Source organism: Pongo pygmaeus, chromosome 4 (genome assembly GCF_028885625.2).
Source record: "Pongo pygmaeus isolate AG05252 chromosome 4, NHGRI_mPonPyg2-v2.0_pri, whole genome shotgun sequence".
Lineage (NCBI taxonomy): Eukaryota > Metazoa > Chordata > Mammalia > Primates > Hominidae > Pongo > Pongo pygmaeus.
In genome coordinates, this window is record NC_072377.2 from 77,378,256 (window position 1) to 77,403,357 (window position 25,102).

The 25,102-nt window shown below is 38.6% G+C and overlaps 1 protein-coding gene across 4 annotated transcripts in view; it reads left to right on the forward strand.

Moving 5' to 3' along the window:
• ARHGEF28 (Rho guanine nucleotide exchange factor 28) overlaps positions 1 to 25,102 on the forward strand; it is a 312,580-nt gene that overhangs the window by 111,380 nt on the left and 176,098 nt on the right. For 3 of the 4 annotated variants that reach the window (XM_054486932.2, XM_063664896.1, XM_063664897.1), the window contains exons 3-4: positions 14,252 to 14,399; positions 17,331 to 17,624. In XM_054486932.2, coding sequence (XP_054342907.1) covers positions 14,252 to 14,399; positions 17,331 to 17,624 — 442 coding nt within the window. The remainder of the gene's footprint in view (positions 1 to 14,251; positions 14,400 to 17,330; positions 17,625 to 25,102) is intronic. The other variant, XM_054486933.2, reaches the window with a different exon arrangement.

Here is a 25,102-nt window from a genome sequence, read left to right on the forward strand (position 1 = left end):
GGGTGGAGATCCAGACCAGTATCTCTGGTCTGCATGTACAGTCATTGAGCCAGACCCATGTTTTTCTAATCTCTAGGTTATTTTTGGTACTCTTAAAAATTCCGGAGCAGCAGGATACTGAGAAAGAGACTGTACCTCAAGGAAAGCCAATCTCGATAGCAGCCTTCCTGGCATAACTGCCTGTGTCTCCTAGACTGGTCTTTGTAAAATGCAAATCTGATTGTGTTACTCCCCTGCTCAAAACTCTTCCAGGAACTCTTTGTCTTCCAAGCCCTCCATGTGATGGCCTCTGCCTTCATGTCCAGCTTCCCCTCCTGTCTTACTTTCTACTTCAGGAATCACAGCCTGGTGATAATAAACTGTCATTCTCCAAATGAGCCATTCTCTCACTGGTCTTCACGCCTTTATTTGGAATTCCCTTCCATTCACAGCATCCTCTCCATCTTCAGAGAGGCCTTTCCTGAGCTGTTACTCCTTCTCCCATCCATACAGAGACCCTTGTGCTCACTTGAGTTTGTTTAAGCTCTTCTCTTCCTACTAGGCTGTGAGCTCCGTGAAGGAAAGAAAGGATAGGTCTTGTCATCTTCATACCATCTGTGCCTAACACAGTGCCTGACACACATCAGGTATTTGTTGAATGAAGGAAGAAGAGAAAATAATCTAAAAGAGGTCATAATATTCACAGTCCTTGAACGTGGTCATTTCTTCGAAGTACTCAATGGATACTCATGTGTAACTTCTTAAGACTTCACTGTGGCGTTAGGTGTGAGGAGATGGTCATGGAGCCAATCAATGCACCGGGCTGTCTCTTGTTTTCGGCAGAGGCTTTGCTGTGGGGGACGCAGCACTGATCACAGTGGCAGGGCTTGCCGGGAGTTAAGAGGGAAGCATGGGTTTGACTCCTGCTTCTTCCTGACCCGCCAGATCACTGTATAGTTATCAGGGCATTTACCTCTCAAAGCGTCTCTTTCCTCATCTATAAAATGAGGATGATGGTTTCTACCTCATAGGCCAATTGTAAGGAACTAATGAGATAATTCACTTAGAACGGTACTTGGTACATTCAAATGCACAGTACTGTTAATTAAAACACAAAGGGTCCTATCATGGCCATTTTTATCCTTATGTGTTCCTAAGCAACCACGATTAATAAACTGATAAATACTACTGTTTTTGCATTAAGGCTTTCTGTTAGGAAATTAGAAATTTCATATTTAATGTGAGTTAATACAATGCCTGATGTCCCTTTATACCTGAGACTGCTTCAGTAACATCTATATGGTAGGAGTTTGAAAACAGTAAAATATCTGCAAATAGGTACCTGCCATGATAAGGCTTGTAAACAATGTCAAATTTTATGGGACCATTGAAAGTTGGTGAGGGGAGGGAGGGAGGGAGGTAGAAGAAGGAGAAAGAAACTGTGAGGGGCAAGAAAGGACAAGGCCAGAAAAATGAGCTCCTTCCTCTTAAAGCCATGGCTGCTTCTGCCTAAAGTGGCTGGGAATGAGAAAGGAGTCCCCAAGTGTGCTCTTCTTTCTCCCTGCAGGGTTGTATGGAAAGATGGGCTCCCCAGAATGGGGATGTGCCATTAGTGGGATGTGAGTAGTGTGAAACCTCCCCACCCCCACTTTATGATGTGTTTCAATGAGACACATCCGAGGTGCTTCTTTGGCCCTCAGCTCTTGATCTGGGATCTGGATTAGATGCAGTGTTCCTTGTCAGCACCAAAGTTTAGATCCTTTTCTGCCTCCCTCTCCCTTCTTCCTTTTTACAAAAGTGTTTCCAGATTGCCATTCCTGGTGGGGTGAATCTTTTTCTCCTGCTCATTTTTATTTATCTATTTATTTTCCATCTTTCTCACACTTTTCCTATTTCAACTAAGCTCCATGTTGCTTTGTTTTTCCAGCTCTTTCTCTACTTGCCCCCGTCATCACTCCCTAGCCCACTGCCATTGTTTTTGTTTCTCTCCCCACTGAGCCCTCTTCCTTCTTTTCTTTTCTTTTCTTTTTTGTAATGGAGTTCTGCTCTTGTTGCCTAGGCTGGAGTGCAATGGTGTGATCTCGGCTCACTGCAACCTCTGCCTCCCGGGTTCAAGCGATTCTTCTGCCTCAGCCTCCCGAGTAGCAGGGATTACAGGTGCCTGCCACCACATCCAGCTAATTTTTTGTATTTTTTAGTAGAGAAGGGGTTTCACCATATTGGCCAGGCTGGTCTTGAACTGCTGACCTCAGGTGATCCGCCTACCTCGGCCTCTCAAAGTGTTAGGATTACAGGTGTGAGCCACCGTGCCCAGCCCCTTGTGTCCTTTTCTTTCCTCTCTTCTGTAGGCTCTTGGAGCTGGGGCTGACTGACTGCTAGCTGCTCTTTCCATGTGCCCTGCTTCTCTAGTTTCCATCAGGGCTTCAAGTTTTCCATGCCATGACTGGGTTGGCTTTTTTCCTGCTTTTGCTTCAATTTGAGGAGAAGAGCAACAGGACCTGAAAGTGCTCTATGGTTTAACAAAGGTGATGGGAGCCCAGAAGAGAAGAGACAAGACAATGGAGGCTGGGGATGCTGTGGGGGTGGGCGCTGAGGAACTTTAGGGAGAGTTCATTAATTCTGATCCTGACTTCTTTTCATAAGGCTCTTCCCAGTCCCTGGGGGAGGAATAGGATTCATCTAGGGGTTAGACTGTTGCTCTTCCCCACTAGTAGCTTGAGGGAGTGGGAAAGGTGTTCGATGGAAGGTGACCACCAGGGATTTCTGGTCCAAGGTTAGCTGTGTGATGGAATCTAGATCAAGGTTATGGGTCTTCAGTTTCCTGTAATGTAAGGGGTTTGATCCAGATGAGCTCTAAGGCTTCTTTCAGATCTCTAAATTGTACATTTCTGAATCTTTGCTTTTCTTAATTAGGATTCCCAGTATCTTGAAATAAGCATTACTTGGCAGAGTCTTTAGCACTCTTATTTAATAGTGGCCTCGTGTGTGTGTGTGTGTGTGTGTGTGTGTGTATGTGCATGTGTGTGTGTACGTACACTGACGATAGAGGGTGGAAGGAATGTTTTCGCACAGATGCTGGCCAGATGAGAGGGACAAGGGGAACTGTCCCCAGCTTTTATACCTTTGTACAAAGGAGAGGGACTTCCTGTGGAACACAAGGACTTGGTGGTCTACCATGAAATAAGAATGGATAGTTATGATCAGGTTATGCCCAGGGGTAATCAATCCATGGAGACTTGGGGTTGTTTGTATTTCTGATAGTCTTCATTTTAGTTTGGGATGTTCAGTGCCGTTACTTGGCCCACAATAACCTTCAGATGGCACTTGATTTGACATAAATCTGTAGACCTCAAGTGCTAAATAATAACCATGTGAGGTTACTGTCTGTGTGAGTTCAAGGTGAATTTGAAGTTGACAAATTGTAGTCTTTACTGTGGTGTAAATGTAAAGTCTGTTTGAGACATGAACCCTAAAAGGGGCTTAGAGGAATATTTTCTTAGACTATTAGTGACTTTGGTCACTAATAGAACTTAGTTGTCTTCCCATAAGACAGCAGAGGGTATCCTATAGTCCTTAGAGGGGCCTTAGATACTCTTTCTTATTGGATAAAAGGAAACCTTTTTTTTTTCCAAAGAAGTATTATGGGGAACATTAATATGTAAGTTTGATAAAACTTTATTATTATAAATGTGTTCTTTAAGTTTATTGCATTTGTCAATTCAGGAAAAATGACAACCTGGCACTTTAGGTCCTCTCCAGTGTCTTAAAATTTGGTAAATAATAAATTTAAGTGGATGATAATCCTTTTAGATTTAATACTAACTGAAAACATATTTCCCAAATTAAATTTAAATGGAATGTTTATGAACTCCCAACATCCTCCCATTACAACTTAGGGTTCCCCTGATCTCAGTTTGAAAACCATTAATACAGAGAATAAAAATAAACTAAGCATAAATCCAAGGAATTAGAAAAATAAACCAAAGCAAAAATATAAGGGAGAAATTAAAAAACAAACCTGGGGCTGGACACAGTGGCTCACACCTATAATCCTAGCACTTCGGGAGGCTGAGGCGGGTGGATTGCTTGAGCCCAGGAGTTCAGGACCAGCCTGTGCAACAGGCGAAACCCTCTCTCTACCAAAAAATGGGTATGGTGGTGTGTACCTGTAGTTCCAGCTCCTCAGGAGACTGAGGTGGGAAGATCACTTGTGCCCAGGAAGCCATGGTTGTGATGAGCCGAGATCATGCCACTGCACTCCCGTCTGGGGTACTGAACAAGGTCCTGTCTCTAATAATAATAATAATAATAATAATAATAATAATAATAATAAATAATAAAAAATAAACCTGGGGCTGGATGTGGTGGCTCATGTCTGTAATTCCAGCGCTTTGGGAGGTTGAGGTGGGAGGGTCATTTGAGGCCCAGGAGTTCAATACCAGCCTGGGCAACATAGTGTGACTTTGTCTCTACCAAAAAAAAAAAAGAAATTTAGCTAGGTGTGGTGTGGTGGTGGTGCCTGCAGTCTTAGCTAATTAGGAGGCTGAGGTGGGAGGATCCCTTGAGCCTAGGAATTTGAGGCTGCAGTGAGCTATGATCATGCCACTGTACTCCATCCTGGGTGATATAGTGAGAACTTATCTCAAAAAAAAAAAAAAAAAAAAGGAGAAGCAAAAAACGAACAGGAACCCCACAAAATCCAAATCCACTTATGTAGGCCCCCCCAGTTTAAAAAATATTGAAGCAATTAATCTAGAATTATATACCAGATATTATAGATTCTAGACACTGAAGATTAGATAGTTCTTTAGCCTCATTCTTTCTCAGACTAAATAAGCAAAACAGAAAAACAAACAAAACACACCATCTCCTAGTAGTGCTTGTTCCTCCTAAGCTGAAGCAATCCTTGTCGTCTTTGGACGTCTCTGATCCTTAGAAGGCTCTCACTGTGGAGCTGAACTCTGTCACCTGTCCTTCCCTGTATTGTTTTGTGCTCTTCCCTTGGGGCCTGCAGAACATGTCTAATCCTATGTCTGCATGATAGACCCTCAGATATTTGCAGTGGTGACTGTTTACCCATGAGTCGTCTCTTCTTTAGCAAAACAGTCCCAGTTCCTTCAATTGTTCCTCACATGACAGCATGCTTTTTTGCATTCCTTTGGCATCCTTGTCCTTTTCCTCTGAACATGTTGTCAGCTTTGTCTATATTTGTATTAAAGTATTCCATGGCCCAGGTGTGTCCGACAGGTATAAAGCAGAGCTGGACCATACTCACTCTTAATGGAGTTACTAAATTTTCATCAATATGGGGTAGGGCAGGCTGCTCCCTCAGTGATGCTAGTGGATTATTGATTAAAATCCCAACTTGTGTCTAACTGTTAAACTGCATTTTGCTTCCTTCTTGGTTTACGTAGTTGATTTGGGGGCCAGTATAGGGCTTTTATTCGTAAAGGATTATCAGAATAATGCAAGAGTGATTACAATTTTTCTTATACCCAAGCCAGTACATTTCCCACTATGATCTGTTGCTTAAAGTACCAGATATTTGTTTTCACTTACTAGGAGTTCTCTGTTTCCATGGAATTTGTAAGTTAGGGATTTGAAAAGGAAGCAAGCTAAGGGGCTTTATAAAGCCTGCTTCTGGTCTTGTGAGGAATCTGGAATCATTTGCTGACCTCTGTCATGAATTGTCTTTTACTCAGTTCTGCTGTGTTATGGAAACAAAGGCAATTTCAATTTGATAGTGGTGAATCATTCCATCAAGGATGAAAGTCATCTAGACTTTAAATTTTTATGTGTGTGTGTGTGTGTGTGTATGTATATATATATGTATATATATGTGTATATATGTGTATATGTGTGTATATATATGTGTATATATATATATATCATTCCATCAAGGATGAAAGTCATCTATATTTTAAATTTATATATGTGTGTGTGTATATATATGTGTATATATATGTATATATGTGTATATATGTATATATGTGTATATGTGTATATATGTATATATGTGTATACATGTATATATGTGTATATATGTATATATGTGTATATATGTATATATGTGTATATATATGTGTATATATGTGTATATATGTATATATGTATATATGTGTATATATACATATATACACATATATACACACATATATATACACATACACATATATATATATACATATATATATATATATGTATATATATATATACTCACTCTTTTGCCCAGGCTGGAGTGCAATGGCATGATCTTGGCTCACTGCAACCTCTGCCTTCTGGGTTCAAGCGATTCTCTTTTCTCAGCCTCCCGAGTAGCTGGGATTATAGGTGTGTGCCACCATGCCCAGCTAATTTTTTGTATTTTTAGTAGAGATGGGGTTTCACCATGTTGGCCAGGCTGGTCTCAAACTCCTGACTGCAAGTGATCCACCTGCCTCGACCTCCCAAAATACTGGGATTACAGGCATGAGCCACCACACCTGGCCTGTGTGTTTACATTTTTTGAATTATTGTGTTTAATGCAGAGGTTTGAATAATGGGTATCTTTTACAAATATTAGTATATGCATTTAATTTATTAATTATTTCTTTGGGTAAGTTATTTTAATTGTGTAATTTAGATCTTTGATATCCTTGTCAAGTTTTTGCTTACTTGTTCTATTAGCTATTGAAAGAGGCCTGTTAAAGTTTCCCACTGTGATTGTGGATTTGTCTATTCTATTGGATTTGTTAACTTTTGCTTTATATCTTTTGAAGATGTGTTATTAGGGGCATACAGAAGTAATATTATGATATTATCTTATTCAACTGACTCTTTTTATGATGAAAAATTTCTCTTTCCCTAGTAATATGTGTTGCTTTAGAATCTGCTTTGTCTGATATTATTTTGTTTGTGCTAGCTTTTTCTTGGTTAGTTTTGCATGGATGTCTTTTTACTTTTAAGCTTTCTGTGTTATTTTTAAAGTATGTCTCTTGTTGGCAGTGTATAGATATCGTTATTGTTTTTAGATTAAAAAAAAATCCATACTGGCAGACTTGGTGTACTATTTGGAGTAGTCTATCTACATTTAATATAATTACTGATATAGTTGGATTTATATCTACATATAGCTATTTGCTCTCTGTTTGCCATGCGTGTTTTATTTTTATGTTTTTTGTTTCTCCTGTCTTATTTTCTTTTTGATGAATCAACAATTTTTGTTATTTAAGTTTCCTCTCTATAACTTATTAGTTATGCATTCTTTTGGTGGCTACTCTTAAGTCAAAATATGTATATTTAATATATTATAAATATAATAAAAGTACTTTCAGCAATTTCCTAATATGGCTAGGTACTTTAATTTCATCTACCTTTTACATTATTGTTGTCACACATTGTAGTTCTACAAATATTTTAAACTCCATGACATTATATTTTGTAAAACATTTTCTTATATATTACACAAAATATGTAATTTTATAATTTTGTAAAATTGTTTGTATATTTGATATTAATTATATTTATTCACATATTTGCCTACTCACTATTCCTCATTCTTTCCTGCATTTCCATGTTTCTGTTTGAGATCATTTTATTTCTTCTTGGATAACTTCCTTCAGTATTTCTTTCGGTGCTGGTCTGTTGGCCCTGAATTCTCTCAGTATTTGTCTTAAACATTTTAATTTCAGTTTCATTTTTTAAAGATATTTTTGTTAGACATGGAAGTTTCTTTCATCCCTTTACAGATATTACCCAATTGTCTTTTGGCTTCCATTACTTCTCTGAGTGGTTCTCCTCTCTGGTATTTTGTTACATTTATGTCCTCATTGTTTCCATGACTTTTTATTTGCCAGCCCTTGTTATTCCTAGTTGTTTTCAGCAGGACTGTTGGCCTGCTGTGGTCTATTTTATCCTATCTGGTAATGGACGCCTACTATAAATGCTGTTTCTCAAAAAATGTCTTATAAGTCTTTTAAGTTATTTTAGTTAACCTTCTTTAAAAAAAATGGCATTCTGATATTTCCGCCTGGATTTAACCAATTTGTATTTGCGTGAATGGGATGATACATTTGAATAATCTTGATATTTTAAATTATATAAAAGTCAAACGCTTTTAAACATGCTTCAAATCAGGGGTTCTTCAGTTTTTTGATTCACGTGTTCTTTGTGTACCCTTCTCAGAATCTGTAACTGATAGACGGACTCCCCAAATAAATGCCCCAAACTGTTGCATACATTTTCTGGAGGATTAGGGTACATTTCCCCCTCACCGTATCTATCCATAGATTTCAGGATGGGAACTACATTAAGAACATAAAGGAAAGATTGAGTTAAATGAAAAGCTGTAGATAAGTCACTAAATATTTGCGCATTTGCTGTTCCTTCATTAACATGATGGGGAGAAAATGTACTGAGCCCGGCACAGAAAGATGTAGATTTATTTCTGGCTCTGCTCCTCACTAGATCTAATATTTTCAGTGTTCTCTTTAATAAACAAGGTTCATAATAATACCTCCCAGGTATTATTGTGGGAATAAGACAAGAAAACACACAAGAAAGCACTGTATAAATTGTGGTATGCTGTACACATAGATAATATGTATAAGTAGTTAGATATATCAATATCTGTATTTGTATACATGTGCACACACATATAAGAAATAATATTTGCATCTCCACACTTTCTTTTAAAGAAGTACTTCAGCTAAACACAGCAATTTGAATAAAATACTTTGTTCCCACAGTGCTTCCTTTGGTACCACATATGCTATTGTACTTGAGAAATTGTGAAGAGGATAATCTAACTTGGGGGTTGGGGCAGAAATCAAGAAACCTAATATTACACATCTGGCTCTAAGATCCTGAGCTAGTTAGCAGTAGTACCTATAGTTGTATTTACTTACCTATAAAATGGGATAATAATCATGCATCCTTTTTTTTTTCTTTTAACTTTTCAAGGATCTTACAAAGTTCAGTACACTGTGTTCTACAGGAAAGGCTCTGTATAGATTTTTTTTTCTTATTGTAAAGAAGACAAGTTTCAAATATTAAATACAAATCAAATTTGATAGTTCACTTAGCACTGTATTTTAGCATAATGGTTTTCATGGCATGTATTAGTAAACATTGATTATAATATTTAACAGTCAACTTATATTTACCTTTATTGTGCTTCTTTCCCTAAATCATTCCATATAAAGGCTGTGTATAATACTAGAATCCATTGGAAGATAGTTCATGTCTTCCTGTCAAATAAAAAGGTGACAATTACCATTGAAAAGTATTTATTAACTTCCCATTTTTGCCTGTTACTATAAAAGCTAGAGTTCATAAACTTTTTTTGAACCTTTAGATGCCTTTGAGACTATGATGAAAGCCATAAAAAACCTTTCCTCAGAAAATGGACATATATACACACAAAAAACATTATGGTTTGCTAATAATTTTCAGAGGTTCTCAAACTGTCTGAAATCCATATTCAGATTCCTCCCTTGGTTAAGAAACCCCACTATAAAAAGGTGTGTCCTTTTTTCTAATTGTCATAATTTGAAAATACAGTATTTGTTCATTGCCCAGTCATGCCATATATTTAAGAAACCAGAGAGTTAAGGTGTTGTTCAGCAAATAGCATTGTTATTAACAAAGTGTAATTATATATAGATGCATTGTTTATAGTGGGAGGGAAGAAAGGGAGGAAGGGAGAGAAAACATGAGTACAGGAATACCCAGTGATTAGGCTAATACAGCCGCTCAATTACTCAAGGTATTAGAGACATAGATTAATGAAAAAATCTTTAGAACATGCAAACTGGTGTCGACAACCATTTCCACTTTAAATACCGTCTGGAAAGGAATAGGAAAGTTGGATGAGATAGTTTAAGGTGGCAAAAACATTTGCTACCTTTTTGGTTCTCTGGGAAGAAATCCATAGATGTCACAGCATTTCAGCAGAAGAGTTGGTCTTTTAAAATTATTGAGTTTTACAAGTAGAATTTCTCTAGAGGATGCTTGAAGGTAAAAAATGTTAGTTTAATTTACCTGATTCTTTGTGTGTATTTGTATTGAACTATGTTTAGTATGATTCTAGTCAGTTCGGCTTTTCTGCTCTACATTTGTGATTCCTGTTTTCCATGTGACTTGGCCTTCCAAGGTTTTATGGGAGTACTGATGAGTATTTTTTATTTGGGCATGATTGGGTAAGAGGTGATACACCTTCACTATTTGACAGGGAAAGGGAATGATTCTGACACTGATTCCAACTGGTTCACTTGGGAAACTAAAAATTTTGACCTGCCAAGGGCAAAGTTTGTAGGTGAATTCATATGTGAAACAGAAGAGGGATGACTAAATTTATTCAAATTGAAATTTGGTTTGGCCACTAACAATGTTTACATTATTTTGCAATAGACTTTTATACAAGTGGGCAATAAATTTCAGTGGCAATGGAAAAAGGTTAATTAAATTAGCGAGGAACTGTTTATGATCTGTTAACACAGGAAATAATTCCAAAGATAGTTTTGGCAAGGTTGGGGTGAAAATGATACTCTTAACCAGCACATGTGATAAAAGTTGATACAAAATTTTTGGAAAGAAGTTTGGCAATTTGTGACAACTTGTTCATATTTTTGGAAGCATTTCTAGAATTTTATTCTAAAATAGCATCTCAAAGGATAAAAATTACTTAAAATGTTTATCAAGAGTTGTTTAAAATGTTAAAAAGTCAGAAGTACACTTAATGAACAGTAGATGAATATTTAAGTAATCATGGAATTGTGGAACATCAAATGCTTGGTGGAATGCAATTAAAAAGGGTGCCAAAGATTGTAACAATGTGGAAGAATATTTTTGATAGAAGAGAAGAAACCACACCAGTATGTATTAATGTATTATGCCATGAGTATAGCTGTGTAATAATTACCTGTGCATATGGATAAAGACTGGAAGAGAATAGGAAAAATGAAAAAAGTTTGATAGTTTAGGATCATGTCAATGCAGATGAAATTGCTATTATTTATTCAATGATGAAAACTTTTAAACAGTCTTCTAATTTTATGCTTTTATGGATTTTTGTGTTAGATATTGAATTAATTAGAAATTTAATCATTTGGTAGAAGGCATGTTTTTGCTCCTAATGGATAGCTATTGTTCTAAAACTGTTTATTGAATTGTCCATTCTTCCCTGCTGATTTGAAATGCCAACTATTATTACATAATTTCCATGGGTACATGTATCTGCCTCGGACTTTGAACTTGTCTGTCTCTATGCTACCGTTACTCTGTTTAAATGACCCTGGTTTTATTGTATGTTTTGCTTTGTGGTAGAGCAAGCTTTGACAGCCCAAACATTCTCTCTCAGAAATATCATTTCGATTCTAGTGTATTTACTCCTCCAGATGAACTTTAGAATAAGCTTGTTGAGTTTCATTTGAAAAATGGGTTTTGACTGGAATACACTAAACTTGTTGATTAATTTGGGGAGATAATTTTGCCTAGCATGCTTCTTATTGTTTCCAGAAATTTCAGTGACATATTTGAGTGTTTTTTTATTTTGGATATAGTGAGTTTATAGAAAGTTGAGAACACATCTCTATTGCTTCTGTGTAGAAGCAGAGTGATTCTGATATTTATGCCAACAAATTTATCTAGGAAAATTTCTAGTTTTCAATTGCCTGAAACAAAGAATGTAATTGGATCCAGATGGGGAACTGAAAGAGGTACTCTGGAATTCTGTACACTGGAATTTTGTCTTTGCCATATATGAAATTGGTGGCCTTTTAAGAAGAGTAGCAGATTTTCAGTGGCCTCAGTGGTTAGAAAGATCCCACTCTTACCCAAAAAACTGCCACCTGTGGTTGGCTATTTAAGCTGTACTTGCATATTCTTTCAGAAGGCCGTTCTTCCTGCTGATCTCCTAAGTAGCTTTATCTAAATCCATCTCCTTTGAGCTTGATCTGCCTTTTCTGAATGAAAATGTTCTTGTTATTTCATCTTCACATTTTCTTTCCTTGTCTTCCTCTCCTGCCCATCCATTTCTGTCTAATTGGGTCTCTCTGTTGGTTTCTGTATCACCCCCTTCTTCTTCCATAGCATCTTTAACTGGGTCTTTCTGATGTTTTTCTGGTTACCATATAAGAGACTCTTTTTTATTGCTGAATCTCTTCTGAGTGTTAGGACTTCTGGGCATCTCTCTTTAATCTCCTTAATGGGCATGTCTTATTACTCACATGACTGTTGGTTATCCTTTTACTAGTGTAAAGCATGGCATGGTTCTTGAAAGGCAGGCATGATGAATTACAAGACTGTAATGTTCAGGGTTGTATTGTGTTGGAAAGGGTTGCAATTAAACTCTCATAAGCTGTAGTCCTTGTCCACCCAACCAAATAAAATAGTAATATGATCGTTGTTTCGAATAGATGCAGATTAGATATCCTTGTGATCTGTGAAAATTTTTGATCTGTTTATATAATTTGTTTTTTTTATTTAAAAAAAAATCACAAACAGGTCAGGTCAGATTCTGCCTGTGGATAGTTAACAGTCTCTTTAGCAACCAGGAACATGACTAAAGCAAGCTGTTCTTCCTTTTTTAGGAAATGGAATTTCGTCTAGGTTTCCTCTCTCAGTCATGTTAGACATTTGTTGTTTTTTGCTTTTCAGATCTCCTTCCTGAACTTTTTTGGAAGCTATTGTATGGTAGATTTTTCTTGGCATGTTGCTTTTCTATTGATTAAGTTTATGTGTGCACATACACACACATGCTCATATGCAGAAAAAGGGCAATTCAAAACTGCCAACCAGTGATTTTTTTCAGAACTCTATACTTTGTGTTTATACCATTTCATAATTTCAGATAACTGTGTGTGTGATAGGTTGCAAACCACTAGAAAAGCATAGTTTTTTGTTTATAGTAAAAAATTGAGATTAAATAACCATGTGACTACTAGAAAACCCTGCACTGATTTTGTTTTTGATCCTGATTGGCTTAACTCTTAGTGTCCTGTGAAATATCTTGCTAATATTTGTCAGAGGCAAATTGATGTTAAGGAGTCTGTGTAGGCTTTTCTCTGTTCACTTTCTCCTCTATCATAGGGTAAGGATATCTTGGCAAGCAGGTTTGTTTTTGTTGGACAAGCACACAAAAGCCCAGATGCTTCTCCACGCAGGGCCGAGCTCTGGAGGCCCTCCAAAGTGGGCGACCCTTTCCACCTCCAGGTTTCCATTTCCCCGCCACTCCCACAGGCTGGGCAGAATGTGCTCTCTCTCTGGAGGCCCCACTTTGTATTGCTTTTTGTGTTTTTGGTAGGGAGTAGCACAAATCCTTCAAAGCCTCTGGGGTCTGGAGATGACCTGGCAGTCCCTACCATAGCTGCTGTTGCCCTGGGTGCAACACGGCTGCTGTGGTCCCTCCGCAAAACCTCAGGATGACGACATACCCGAGATCCCCAGCCTGCTGCCCCACTTCCTTTGACATTAGTCCTCAGAGGATGCCTCAGTGACCTGAGGTGGCAGCTCTTCTCCTTGGGACCAAGGCACTTTGCAGGGCTTTGTGCCAACCAGAAGCTCTTAAGACAAAGTGTGAGGAAAGAGCACTTGGAAACCCCTCAGAGAAGAGAAATAGCAAATGGAAATAGCATAGCAAGGGGGAAGGAGTATTCCTGTTTATTTGGCAATGTTTGTAAATATTTAAGATTCTTACAACTGACTATGGTCTAGCACAGGGTAAGGCCAGAGCTAAGAATAATTATCATGAACTTTTGTACTAATAATGGAATTTTGGATACAGGATAAAAATTAACTCAAGCCATGATGTTCAGCTGGTAGAAATTCAGAGTACAAGACTGCTGGGTGTGGTGGCACATCCTTGTAGCCCCAGCTACCAGGCAGGCTGAAGTGGGAGGATTGCTTGCGCAGAGGAGTTTGAGACCAGCCTGGGCAACATAGGGGGAGACCCTGTCTCTAAAAATAATTTTTGAAAAGCAAAAGGCAACGAAGTACCACACTCCTACATCTAGTACATTTTAAAGAAAGAAAAAAATCTTTCCTATGCCCTGAACTTCTTTAACTTTAAAAACAGAACAAACCAGCTCTGATACCCATACCTAAATACATCAGGAAGCATCTTCCCTAATGTCAAATGTGTTGTTGTTGGAAGGAAGCACTCATGCTATTTGATCTCAACCACATGAAGTGAACATAACAAATGACCCTGTTATGGACCCAGGCCCTTTGTATTGTGCTTTCTTCGAGCCAGGACAAGGAAGTGTGACAATGCCCTGACTTATTCCTGTTTCAGGGGCAGATGACGGTCTATGCGAAGTTTGACAAAAATGTGTATCTTCCTGAAGATGCTGAGTTTTACTTTACTTATGACGGATCTCATCAGCGACATGTCATGATTGCAGAGCGCATCGAGGATAACGTTCTCCAGTCCAGTGTCCCAGGTGAGGTGTCCTCTTTGTTGTGCAGCTGGGAAATTGGTCTGCAAATAACTTCCCTCCAGGGATGTAGGCCAGGAAGAGAGCCAGGAAGAAAAAGAAAACAGTGCTGCAAAGTCAGGAGTGTGTGCGTGCCTGTGTGGGTATGTGTACATTAGGAAGAACACTCACGTCTGAAATTCTTCCAGCTGTATCTGCTTCTTAATTAGGAGTCTTAACTTAGACCAGGCAGACGCATCCTATTGACTGCACCCAACTTTTATGGTTGGGTGTGCTTTGGATGCAGTCAAATGGAGGAAACACTGTCTATTGAGTATCACCTCCTAATCCCCTCCTATAACCTCAGACTCATTGCCAGGGTTGGCTCAGGCAGAACTGACATTGACAAAGTTTGTCATCTCTCTTCCTCATTCTTCTGTAAGCAGCCTGGCAGCTACGGGTCTGCCTGTCCTCTGCTTGCTCCCTTTGGTCACTGTGGTTCTTTCCTTGATGCCCTGTCCATCCAGAATCTTCCTTGGGGGATCTCCAGCTCCAGAACTTTCTCTCCCCATCATCAAAATGCTTACATTTGGAAACCTGTAATTTCCCCAGTTGTCTTCTTGATAGATGACAAATTAATATATCCTGTTCACATATTGTGATGAGCTAATAGTCCTTCTCAATATAGTTGTTTTATATTTTTACTGGTATGTGGGTTGTGCATTTAAGAGTCATCAGGCTTTAACCTAATGGTGGAATTAAAATGTCATTACCTACAGGACAGGGAGGGCATTTTAGAATTCTTTTTTATTGATTGGTTGGTTTTTCTTAACTGTGAGTCTTTCAGGTTCTTTTAATTTGTATCATAAAGAGACTCTTTAATTTTTATTAGAGTTAAGATTGAGATCATTTTTAAAGGAGTTTGCCCCTACGTGCTTCTGTAACATATCTGCTACACGTGGAAAGAAGGTAGCCAGTGAACATGCAAACAACACAGACACAGTGAGAATTGTAGAGAAGTGCAGATACCTCTTAGCTCTACCTGGTCTTGGTCACTGAATTAATCTGTTGTCCAATTTCTGAGACCATTGGCAATTTTAAGCATTTCTCTCTTTAGCACAGTAATCTTCATCATTAAAAGAAAAAAAAAAAGAAAGAAAAGACAGTCAAATCGAATTAAGGGGCCAGACATGGTGGCTCATGCCTGTAATCCCAGCACTACGGGAGGCCGAGGTGGGAGGATCACCTGAGGTCAGGAGTTTGAGACCAGCCTGGCCAACAAGGGGAAACCCCGTCTCTATTAAAAATATAAAAATTAGCTGGGCATGGTAGCCGGTGCCTTTAGTCCCAGCTACTTGCGAAGCTGAGGCAGGAGAATTGCTTGAACCTGGGAGGCAGAGGTTGCAGTGAGCTGAGATCATGTCACTGCACTCCAGCCTGGGAGACAGAGCGAGACTGCATCTTAAAACAAAAACAAAAACAAATCTAATTAATGGCACATAGTTACTTCAGCTGTTGGTTGCTTTCCCTCTGCCCTTTTGCTCTGGCTAATGTTTTCCCTACCTTTAGTTTTGCTCTCTTTTCTTGGTTTTCTCTTTTATCAAGCCCTTATAGAGAAAGGATAAAAAATAATAACTAAAGTGCCACTCCTGTTTTCAAAACTTTTAATCTTTTTCTTTACTTGCACATGGTGGCGACTCTCCTCCTCTCTCCTGAGGAGGAAGATAATATAATCTTTTGTTTATATTGTGGTCTACTTAAAAGTGAGGTTTCTTACCTTCATTTTAACAGAATCTAGAGGCAGGTGACAGTTTCTGTTTCTGAACCTTGAATTTTCCTGGTGACAGCTTTTACCAGGACAACCTTTCAAAATTTGTAAGACAGATTTATTTAATATTTCCTGGGTATGTGTAGTCTGGTGGGAGGTGGGTGCATGCTGTGCCTGTACCATGAGACCACTTTTAAGAGTCGATGACAAAGTGATACTAGTTCTCTTTCAGTAAACTTGGGATACTCTTGTTCCTTGGAGCCCTAGCTGCAAAGCCTCTGGGAAAAGTCTTTGGAGAATCAGGCAGAGGAGGAATGACTTGTACCTGTTAGCCATTTGATTGGGGGCAACAGGGTGCTAAGAACCAGTGGTAGCTGAATAACTCTTTTCCGTCCAGTCATGATTATCATGATCATAGTGATTTGGTGCCACCAATTCCTGAAAATTCTGCCAAGGTCAGCATAAAAATGTACCTGGGTAAGAGCTTCCCAGCTCTGGCAAAATAAGAGAGTGGGGCAAAGAAGAGGAAGAGTGAAGGGAGGGACAAACAGCAGGATTTGGTGACACTCTCAGGAGAAATATTGAGAACACCTACAAGACAGAGACACTATTGTCAGAAGAGGGGGCAGTGAACAACAACACACACACACACATAGATATGTATATATGTTTTCCCTTTTGTTTTCTCTTGGGTAGTCTTCACCCACATTAACTCACATTCAAAGGAGCTCTATGGAATTAGGGCAAACTTGTGTAATTGTATGGTGCTATCTTATAAACTTATTGCTTAAATACGTAAAAATATGTGACTCAGGAGGAAATGGCAGAGTGGAAAAGAGCAAAGGACTTGAAGACAACAAACACAAATTCAGGGGTCAGGGTAGGAGTAAAAGGTTAAAGGAATGCTGAATAGCAGTGTTTGGTAATGATAGGAGAACATATGCTTAAATGCTCAGAGCTCGTAAAGGTAAGTTTTAAAATCAGGAGTTACTGAAAGAAGATGGAGTCAGCATTAGTTTGGCCCACATGCTTGGCAGTGTGTCAGGGTAACGGGCTGGCTTTCCTTTCTGCCTTGTTCTCCTGGAGCATGTTGTCTGCTTAAGCTGTGTGGTGGAGCTAGCACACTGGACCCCTGTGAGAGCATCTCTCCTACAGACTTGGGGTGAACTGTTCACTGTCTTGTTGTCCAGGCCATGGGCTTCAGGAGACGGTGACGGTATCTGTGTGCCTCTGCTCGGAAGGTTACTCTCCGGTGACCATGGGCTCCGGCTCAGTGACCTACGTGGACAACATGGCTTGCAGGCTGGCCCGTCTGCTGGTGACGCAGGCCAATCGCCTCACAGCCTGCAGCCACCAGACCCTGCTGACCCCGTTTGCCTTGACGGCGGGAGCGCTGCCTGCCTTGGATGAGGAGCTCGTGCTGGCTCTGACCCATCTGGAATTGCCTCTAGAGTGGACTGTGTTGGGAAGTTCTTCACTTGAAGGTGGGTCATCACCAGAAAATTCAGATATCCCCTCTGTGTGTCAAGTTCAGAATGTTCCTTATGCTATACTGTCTGTTCCCCTCGGCAGGTTTTCCTGACCACTTTTTACCTGAATCTTGCTCTGATGTGGAGGGGTTCCCTGAGGTCCTGAGCCACTCATCTCTGGGCTGGTTTATGTGACTCTGTGCCAGGAGGTGTGGAATAAATGGAAGAGCCTTGTCTCAAGTGGGGAAAGACTGTTTCTTTATGGTATGCTCTTGAGTCAGCTGCTCTGGGCTGTGGCTCCACTTCCCTTGGCAAGTTTTCTTGCTATGGGAAGGGGACATTGCTGCCCCATTTCCAAATAGGTAGGGTCACTGGACAAGAAAGATCATGTCACCAACTCTATGAAACACCTAGAAGACATGTGACCACATGGGAAACATAACCAATGAATTGACATCTTTGAAAATGTCAGTGTCACTGAGAGCATTTGTGTTACATTTGTACTAGTTTTTGGAGTTCTAAAGACCAAATGGACTCTGAATACCAAGTATTTGGAATCCGCGTGTGAACAAGGCTATAGATGTTATGTATAGGTCCTTACTAGACATGAGGCTAAACTGATCAGTAGATGCTTTTTAAAAATGACAAAATAAAATCTTTTTTTGAGAGATGGGGCCTCACTGTGTTGCTCAGGCTGGACTTGAACTTCTGACTTCAGTGATCCTTCTGCCTCAGTCTCCCAAAGTGCTGGGATTACAGGCATGAGCCAACGTGTCCAGCCAATAGCTGCTTTTTATTGGTGATTACAAGTTATATGTAATTTTATTGGAAATACACAGATGTTGTTTTGTAATTTATTGAATACAACATATATTATTGCTTTTTTTTTGTATCCTTCCTGTGACCTTAGCTTTGTAGTCAGATGATGCTATTTTTGAGAGTTTCTGCTTCCTGATAAATTCTAGTTGTAAGTTTCAGGTTGGCTTAAATTCGATCATGGATGAGATTAAATGCAGTGCTCTGGGTGAAGGGGTGTGAGTTTTGTAAACAGAATTATAAAGCCGTAAGTCACAATCCAAGAGGATCTCTGTTTCTTTCCTTTAATCGGGGTCGCACTAAAACTCTCCTGGGCACTTAAAGACATCTCTTGTTTTTAAGACCTTGGATGAGGGAAGTCACAAGTCTAGTCCAGCACCGAGCCATGCCTGAATCCTGTGTGCTGCACTGTCCTGTGTGGTGGCTGATTGATACATATGGCGTGGGCTCCCTGAGGGTGTGGGTGGTGTTTGTTCTGCTTGCTGTTATCCCCAAGGACTCAGCAAGGAGATATGAAATATAAGGGGGAGTTGCAGTGATGACACTTGAAAGGTCTTGGGATACACCATTCATTCATTCGTTCAACAAATACTTTTTTAAAATAAAGTATTAATAAAATATTTTTAATGAAGTATTTAATAAATAAAATAAATGTGCTGCACATTTTTAATTTCTACGATGAGTCATAGTAGTACCTGCTTCTTTAGCTGATGAGACAGGGTCATCTTGCTCTGTTGCCCAGGCTGGAGTGCGGTGGCACAATCATAGCTCACTGCAACCTCAAATTCTTGGGCTCATGTGATCCTACTGCCTCAGGTTCCCGGGTATCTAAGATTATAGGTGTGTGTCACATGCCTGGCTAATTAAATTTTTTTTTTTTTTTTTTTTTTTTTAAGAGACAGAGTCTTGCTGTATTTCTCAGGCTTGTCTCAAACACCTGGCCTCAAGCGAGCCTCCCACCTCAGCCTCCCCAGTAGCTGGGATTATAGGCACCTGGCTCAACAAATATTTCTTAAACTTTTGCTATGTGCTAAGCCCTTATATACAAGGGAATTGCAATAGTAATACTTGATCATCTGGAGATACACCCTTTCTATCTCACATATGTAAGTGATAGATGACATGTATGATCTACATTAATATATAGTATATATAAATTTATATATCTATGATACATATTGTCTATATCTAAATATTATATACATATAATGTTTTCTGGCTAAGAAACTTCATCTTAAGCCTCTTGGAGTTTTAAAAAGATTTCTAACTATAATATTGGAAGGTGTTTTTTTGGGGGGGGTGTGGATCCATTTTGACAAAGACACAAAGGTTTCACGATTTCCCATGAGTAAAGGAAGAGCATCACAGCCTCATGCAGGGGCCGATGCAGGTTAGTCCCACAGCTCCTCCCCAGGCCAGCAAGTCTGTCAGCACCAGGCCAGCAAGTCTCTCAGCACAGCAGCTTGGTGCCTGCAGCGGTTTAATTTGTGCCTCTGAAAAATTACAAATTGTTGAAGATCATGGAACCTCATAACTGCACATGAATAGCTTAAACTAAGGGTCTCCAAAATGGAATTCATGTTACCCACATACTATATTTATTTTTCATGCGTATATTTAGAAATACATTCACACTCTCTAGTATTTAATCTGTGGATTGCAATAATACAAGCATACAATTTTCCATCCTGGGCGTGCCTGCTCAAAGTTATTTTTGCTGGTAGAGATACATTAAAAAAATAAGTTTGGAGAACGCTTGACAACGCATATTGTCAAAGGTCATCCTATTGCTATTTTTATTGTTATTTGGGGATACATTCTTGTTTGCCAAGCTTTTAGTTGTCATGGCCTTTGATTTATCCATATTTTTATAACAGACAGATTTATGTCACCAGGAGGTCCTTTCTGACCCCTCTGCCAGTATTTATACATAATATATGTATTTTCATGAGAGAAAAACTGGAGTGGTTTCTTTTCATGGTAAAACACTTTTCTATTCTAGTGTCCTAGTTGTTAAGAATGTGCGCTGTGGAGCCAGGTTCAAATCCCGACCTTATTACCTCCTGGCTGTGAGACTTGGGCAAGGTATTTTAGTTCTGGTGCTGCACATTTTTAATTTCTACAATGAGGCATAGTAGTACCTGCTTCATTAGCTGGTTGTGATGATTTAATTAGATAATGTATGGCAAGACCTCAGAAGAGTATCCGAACATATTAAGTTTTCAGTAAAAGGTGATATTGGTATGTGCATGTGAATAGATTTTCATATATAGAGTGTCTTGTATGTACTTGTACGTGCATAGGTAGAAAGCAGATACAATTGGTTTGGACAAATGAAGCTAAAGGCAAAGTATAAAATCCTGGCATTGTAAGCAATTCTTTGAAAATTTCTAGGAATGTTTTTAGACTTTCTCTAAAGGCAGTTTATAGTACTTAAGGTAACACTGTCTGCAGCCTAGACTTGTAGTGTAGCTTCTCTATAACATCAACGTCAAGCGACAGGGTTAATGCTCATGTTTGAAGTTGAATTTTACTCTGAAGGTTATGACCATCTTATGAGATTTGATTCAGCCCACCATGTGTTTAAATCTCTGTATCTGCCTGTTCACACCTCAATTCTGTTATGTATGTATGTAGGGGCTCATATATGGATATTGGCTAAGTTTAGATTGGTAGGCCTTAACAGATGTATTTATCAGTACATTTCTGTCAAAATTATTCCCCATTAAAGAAAAACAAATTGGGCATTTAGATGAATAGATTGAAATATAAATTCTTCTGTGTCAGTTTTAATTTTGTACTTTAGAAATTGTATTAGATACTAGTTAGAAGGAAAACGTGGAGGTTTTATTATATTTACTGAACCAAGTAGTTGGACATAAATTAATCATTTTATAGTTGGGAATAAACAAGAGTATTTGGTGAAGGACTAACGTTAATGCCCTAGATTAAGTAGATTATATTAGATTTTTACAATGCACATGTATACTCTATGGATGTATTTTGACTCATTGCCTATTCATAACCATTTGGTGGGGTCCCACTAATCTTGAGCTGTTTTGGATTTGTTTTTCATTGTACTTTTAATAGAGTTTTAATCTAAGCAGTTTAAAACCTCTTATGTGCTTATACGTCTTTTTTAGTATACATATTTTATTTGTGTTGCTTGTCTTCAGGTAGATAAATTATAATAATGATGTGAGAAATAAACTGTGACATCAGACCCACTGGACGTTATAATGTATTAGTGGCAGTGGCATCACAGGTGGAAAACAATTTCTTTCCTAGTAATTATTTCTGCCAGTACTTGTCCAAAAATTGTTTTAATGCTCAGTGTTCACTTTTATTAAAATTTTTTTGTGTTTATTTATTTATGATTTCTTCAAATATAAATAGATCTTACTGAAGGAGTATTCATTGATTTCTGTAATGACTTTGTCTTGGAAGAGTGATCAAAACCCTACTGTGACACATTACTGTATTCTTTGCATTTTATAATGAACTTCTCATTTTTTTCCCTTGTCAATCATTGAGAGTTATTAGGAAGGACTGGGAACCAGGAAAAAGGCCAGAGTCTGAGTAGAGCATGGATCTTGTAACAAAAAGCAGAGCCTTCTTTCAGCCCTGTGTCTTACCCGTCATTAGTCACAATGCAACTTCATTATGTGTTTGAGGAAAGGAAATATCCCAGATTTTATTTAATTTTAGACCATAAATAAAATTGGATTTCTAGTTCATAAAATTAAGACCATTCCTTTTATGAAATAGCATTCATAATAGTGCCTTGTGCAGGGTCTCAGAAGCCCAAATTTGGAGTAAAGCGTTGAATAGTAATATAATTATTCAACAGAATCTCACAATTTATTTTTATGTTTTTGTTTTGGGTTTTTTGCTTGTTTGTTTTTTGAGCAGAAATCTTTTCTCAGAGATTTGTATAATTTTGACAATTAGGTTAACTGGGATAACACATTCTAATGTTTTATGTGTTGATGCTCAGATGACTTCGGAGTTGAAAGCCCCCTCGACCTTCCTGCTCCATCAAACTACCTCCCTCCACTTATGTTCCCAGTAGCTTGACATGGCTGGCAAGCACCAAACTTGCCAACACCAGTGAGGGGCTGCCATGTGGGTAAAGAACCCAAGGGGACTACAAATGGTATCTCCAAAGACAGATGGCATCATTCCTGTGAACACAGTAACTTCTCTCCTAACCTATGGAGTAGGTTGAGCTTGTCCTGGTTAGGTTTTCTAATTTAAGAGAAAAATAAAGCCCAGTTCCTTAAAAAAAAAAGAGGTCATATAAAGAGTATTTCTCACGTATGTTTACACTTACAAACTAATAAATAACAATTTGGAAGACTCAAGATATTTTTTGCCAGAGTAAATTACTATTGTTTACAAAAACGAACTTGGACTCTTCCAGTTGTCTAGGTAAAAGCAGTTCATGTGATCAAAGGTCTCCTAACAGGCAGAAGTTCTTCTGCTCATTATGGAACAGGTGGATTCTTTGTTATATGAATCATAAAAACATAACCAAACCTGTTTATTTTTTATTTATTTTTATTTTTGAGATGAAGTCTCACTCTGTTGCCCAGGCTGGAGTGCAGTGGGATGATATTGGTTCACTGTGACCTCTGCCTCCTGGGTTCAAATGATTCTCCTGCCTCAGCCTCCTGAGTAGCTGGGATTACAGGTATGTGCCACCACGCCTGGCTTATTTTTGTATTTTTAGAGATGGGGTTTCATCATGTTGGCCAGGCTGGTCTCGAACTCCTGACCTCAAGTGATTCACCCACCTCGGCCTCGCAGGGTGCCAAACCTGGTTTTGTAAAGGTACTAGCATGAATTGAATCTGCAGAGCAAAAATATTAAACTGTTTAACAAAACAAAGTATTACCTGGTAGATTGCTTCATCAAGTTTAAAGAGTTAAGCTTTTCTCCTGCCTTTGTAATTGGTTCTGTGAGTGAAAGAAAATTTTAAGGTAAGCCAATTGAACTTTTGGAACTCTTCTATAGGAATGTTTTGGACTTCAACACAGCTGATGTATTTAGAGGATCCAGCTTCTCATTCTGTGGGTCTATGGTTGATTGGAGAGCTGTCCCCAAAGAAAACCAATTGGTGGAACTAGTAGGACCCACTGAGGGTGGCTTAGAGAATTGAATATTTTCCGAAAGTCAGATTAAGAGTACACTCCTTAACTTGCAAGTAACACCAATAGAGTTATAACAACCACAACAGATTTAAACTTGAATCCAGAGATTAGAGAAATGATTTGTTAGTTTCAAGGACAAATCCAAGTACAAGTCACAGCATAATGAGTAGTAAGTTAAAGGAAATATAGAAAACCTTGTCATGGCCCACACGTGTAATGTATAGGTAAAGTAATGTGATGCTCTTACTATAGAGAAGGGTCGTTAGTAGAACGCTCTGCTCTTGCCTGAATAGGGTCTTCATAAATTAGTTCCTTTTGAAGGAGAATGTTTGTTTTTCTATGCTTTACACATAATGGAAAGAAAAGGAAAAGAAATGCAGAGGCCCGAAAGGACTTTAGAAGGTTTATAAGAGTTAGGGTTATCTAGCAGTTCTTTTTTTCCCCTAAATTTATTATTATTTTTAATTCAATAGCTTTTTGGGGAACAGTAGATGTTTTGGTCCAGCAGTTCTTAAAATGTGTCTTGATTGTTCGGTGTTCGCTTAAGAAGTTTAAAAAGCAGTTTTAATATTGCTTCTTATCTGCAGGAAAAGCCGTTACATAGGAATTAACAGTTCATTACAAAAGAGTGGATGGGAACTACTCATTTTATGTGACAGCCACATCTTGCTTCAAGCCACATACCCTGAACCTTCTAGGCAACAAGAGAAGGGAATGTGTGGCCTAGCAATGTTTGACAGAGAAAAATATGTTTCTCTTTCTTTGAATACAGAAAAGAGATCTGTAGCCAGTAGGAAGCAAGATTTGTTTAATGTTTGAAATGGAGCGTAGCTTGTGTTTTTATCTTTGAATACTGTCTGCTGGCCGTAGATATAGAAAGAAAATAGAGCAAGGCCCCAGAGCCTGGCACTGTGGGTTGGCCTGATGACTGCACTGTGTCCAGGTCTTACTAACCAGAGAAGGGCAAACTGATTTATAAGACTTACTTGCTGGGCCACAGATGAGGTAAAATGTCAGCTTTGTTACTCTGCCATAAAGCTTTGTACTGGACAGCAAGTTTGAAATATCATTAGCTGAAACACCAGTGGGTAGGAAACCCATAAAGGACAGATTTATTACAAAATACAAGAAATACAAGTTTCCAGTGTTTTTTTTTTTTTAAGTTTTGAAATCAATACATTACGGGTAACAACTGATTCTGGGGTTTTGTATGTTTCTCTTGGAAATCTTGACATTTTTCAAGGGGTTGTGTACATACTCAGTATTGCTGTCTAGCCTTCTGTCACTTCTGATAGTATCTAATGGGACAAACATCTCTATACCTTTTCTGACATTTCAAGCTGGTAGTATACTCCTTCTGTTGCTAAGGCAACCCACTGGATGAACACTAGGGGTGGAGAGAATGTTCTTTACATCCTATGGCACTTGTTATGATGGTAAATCGATAAAATTGTTTTACAATTCTCAGCTATATATATGTATATTATTTGTGGAGCTTTAAATCCTTAATTTTAAAATGTCTTC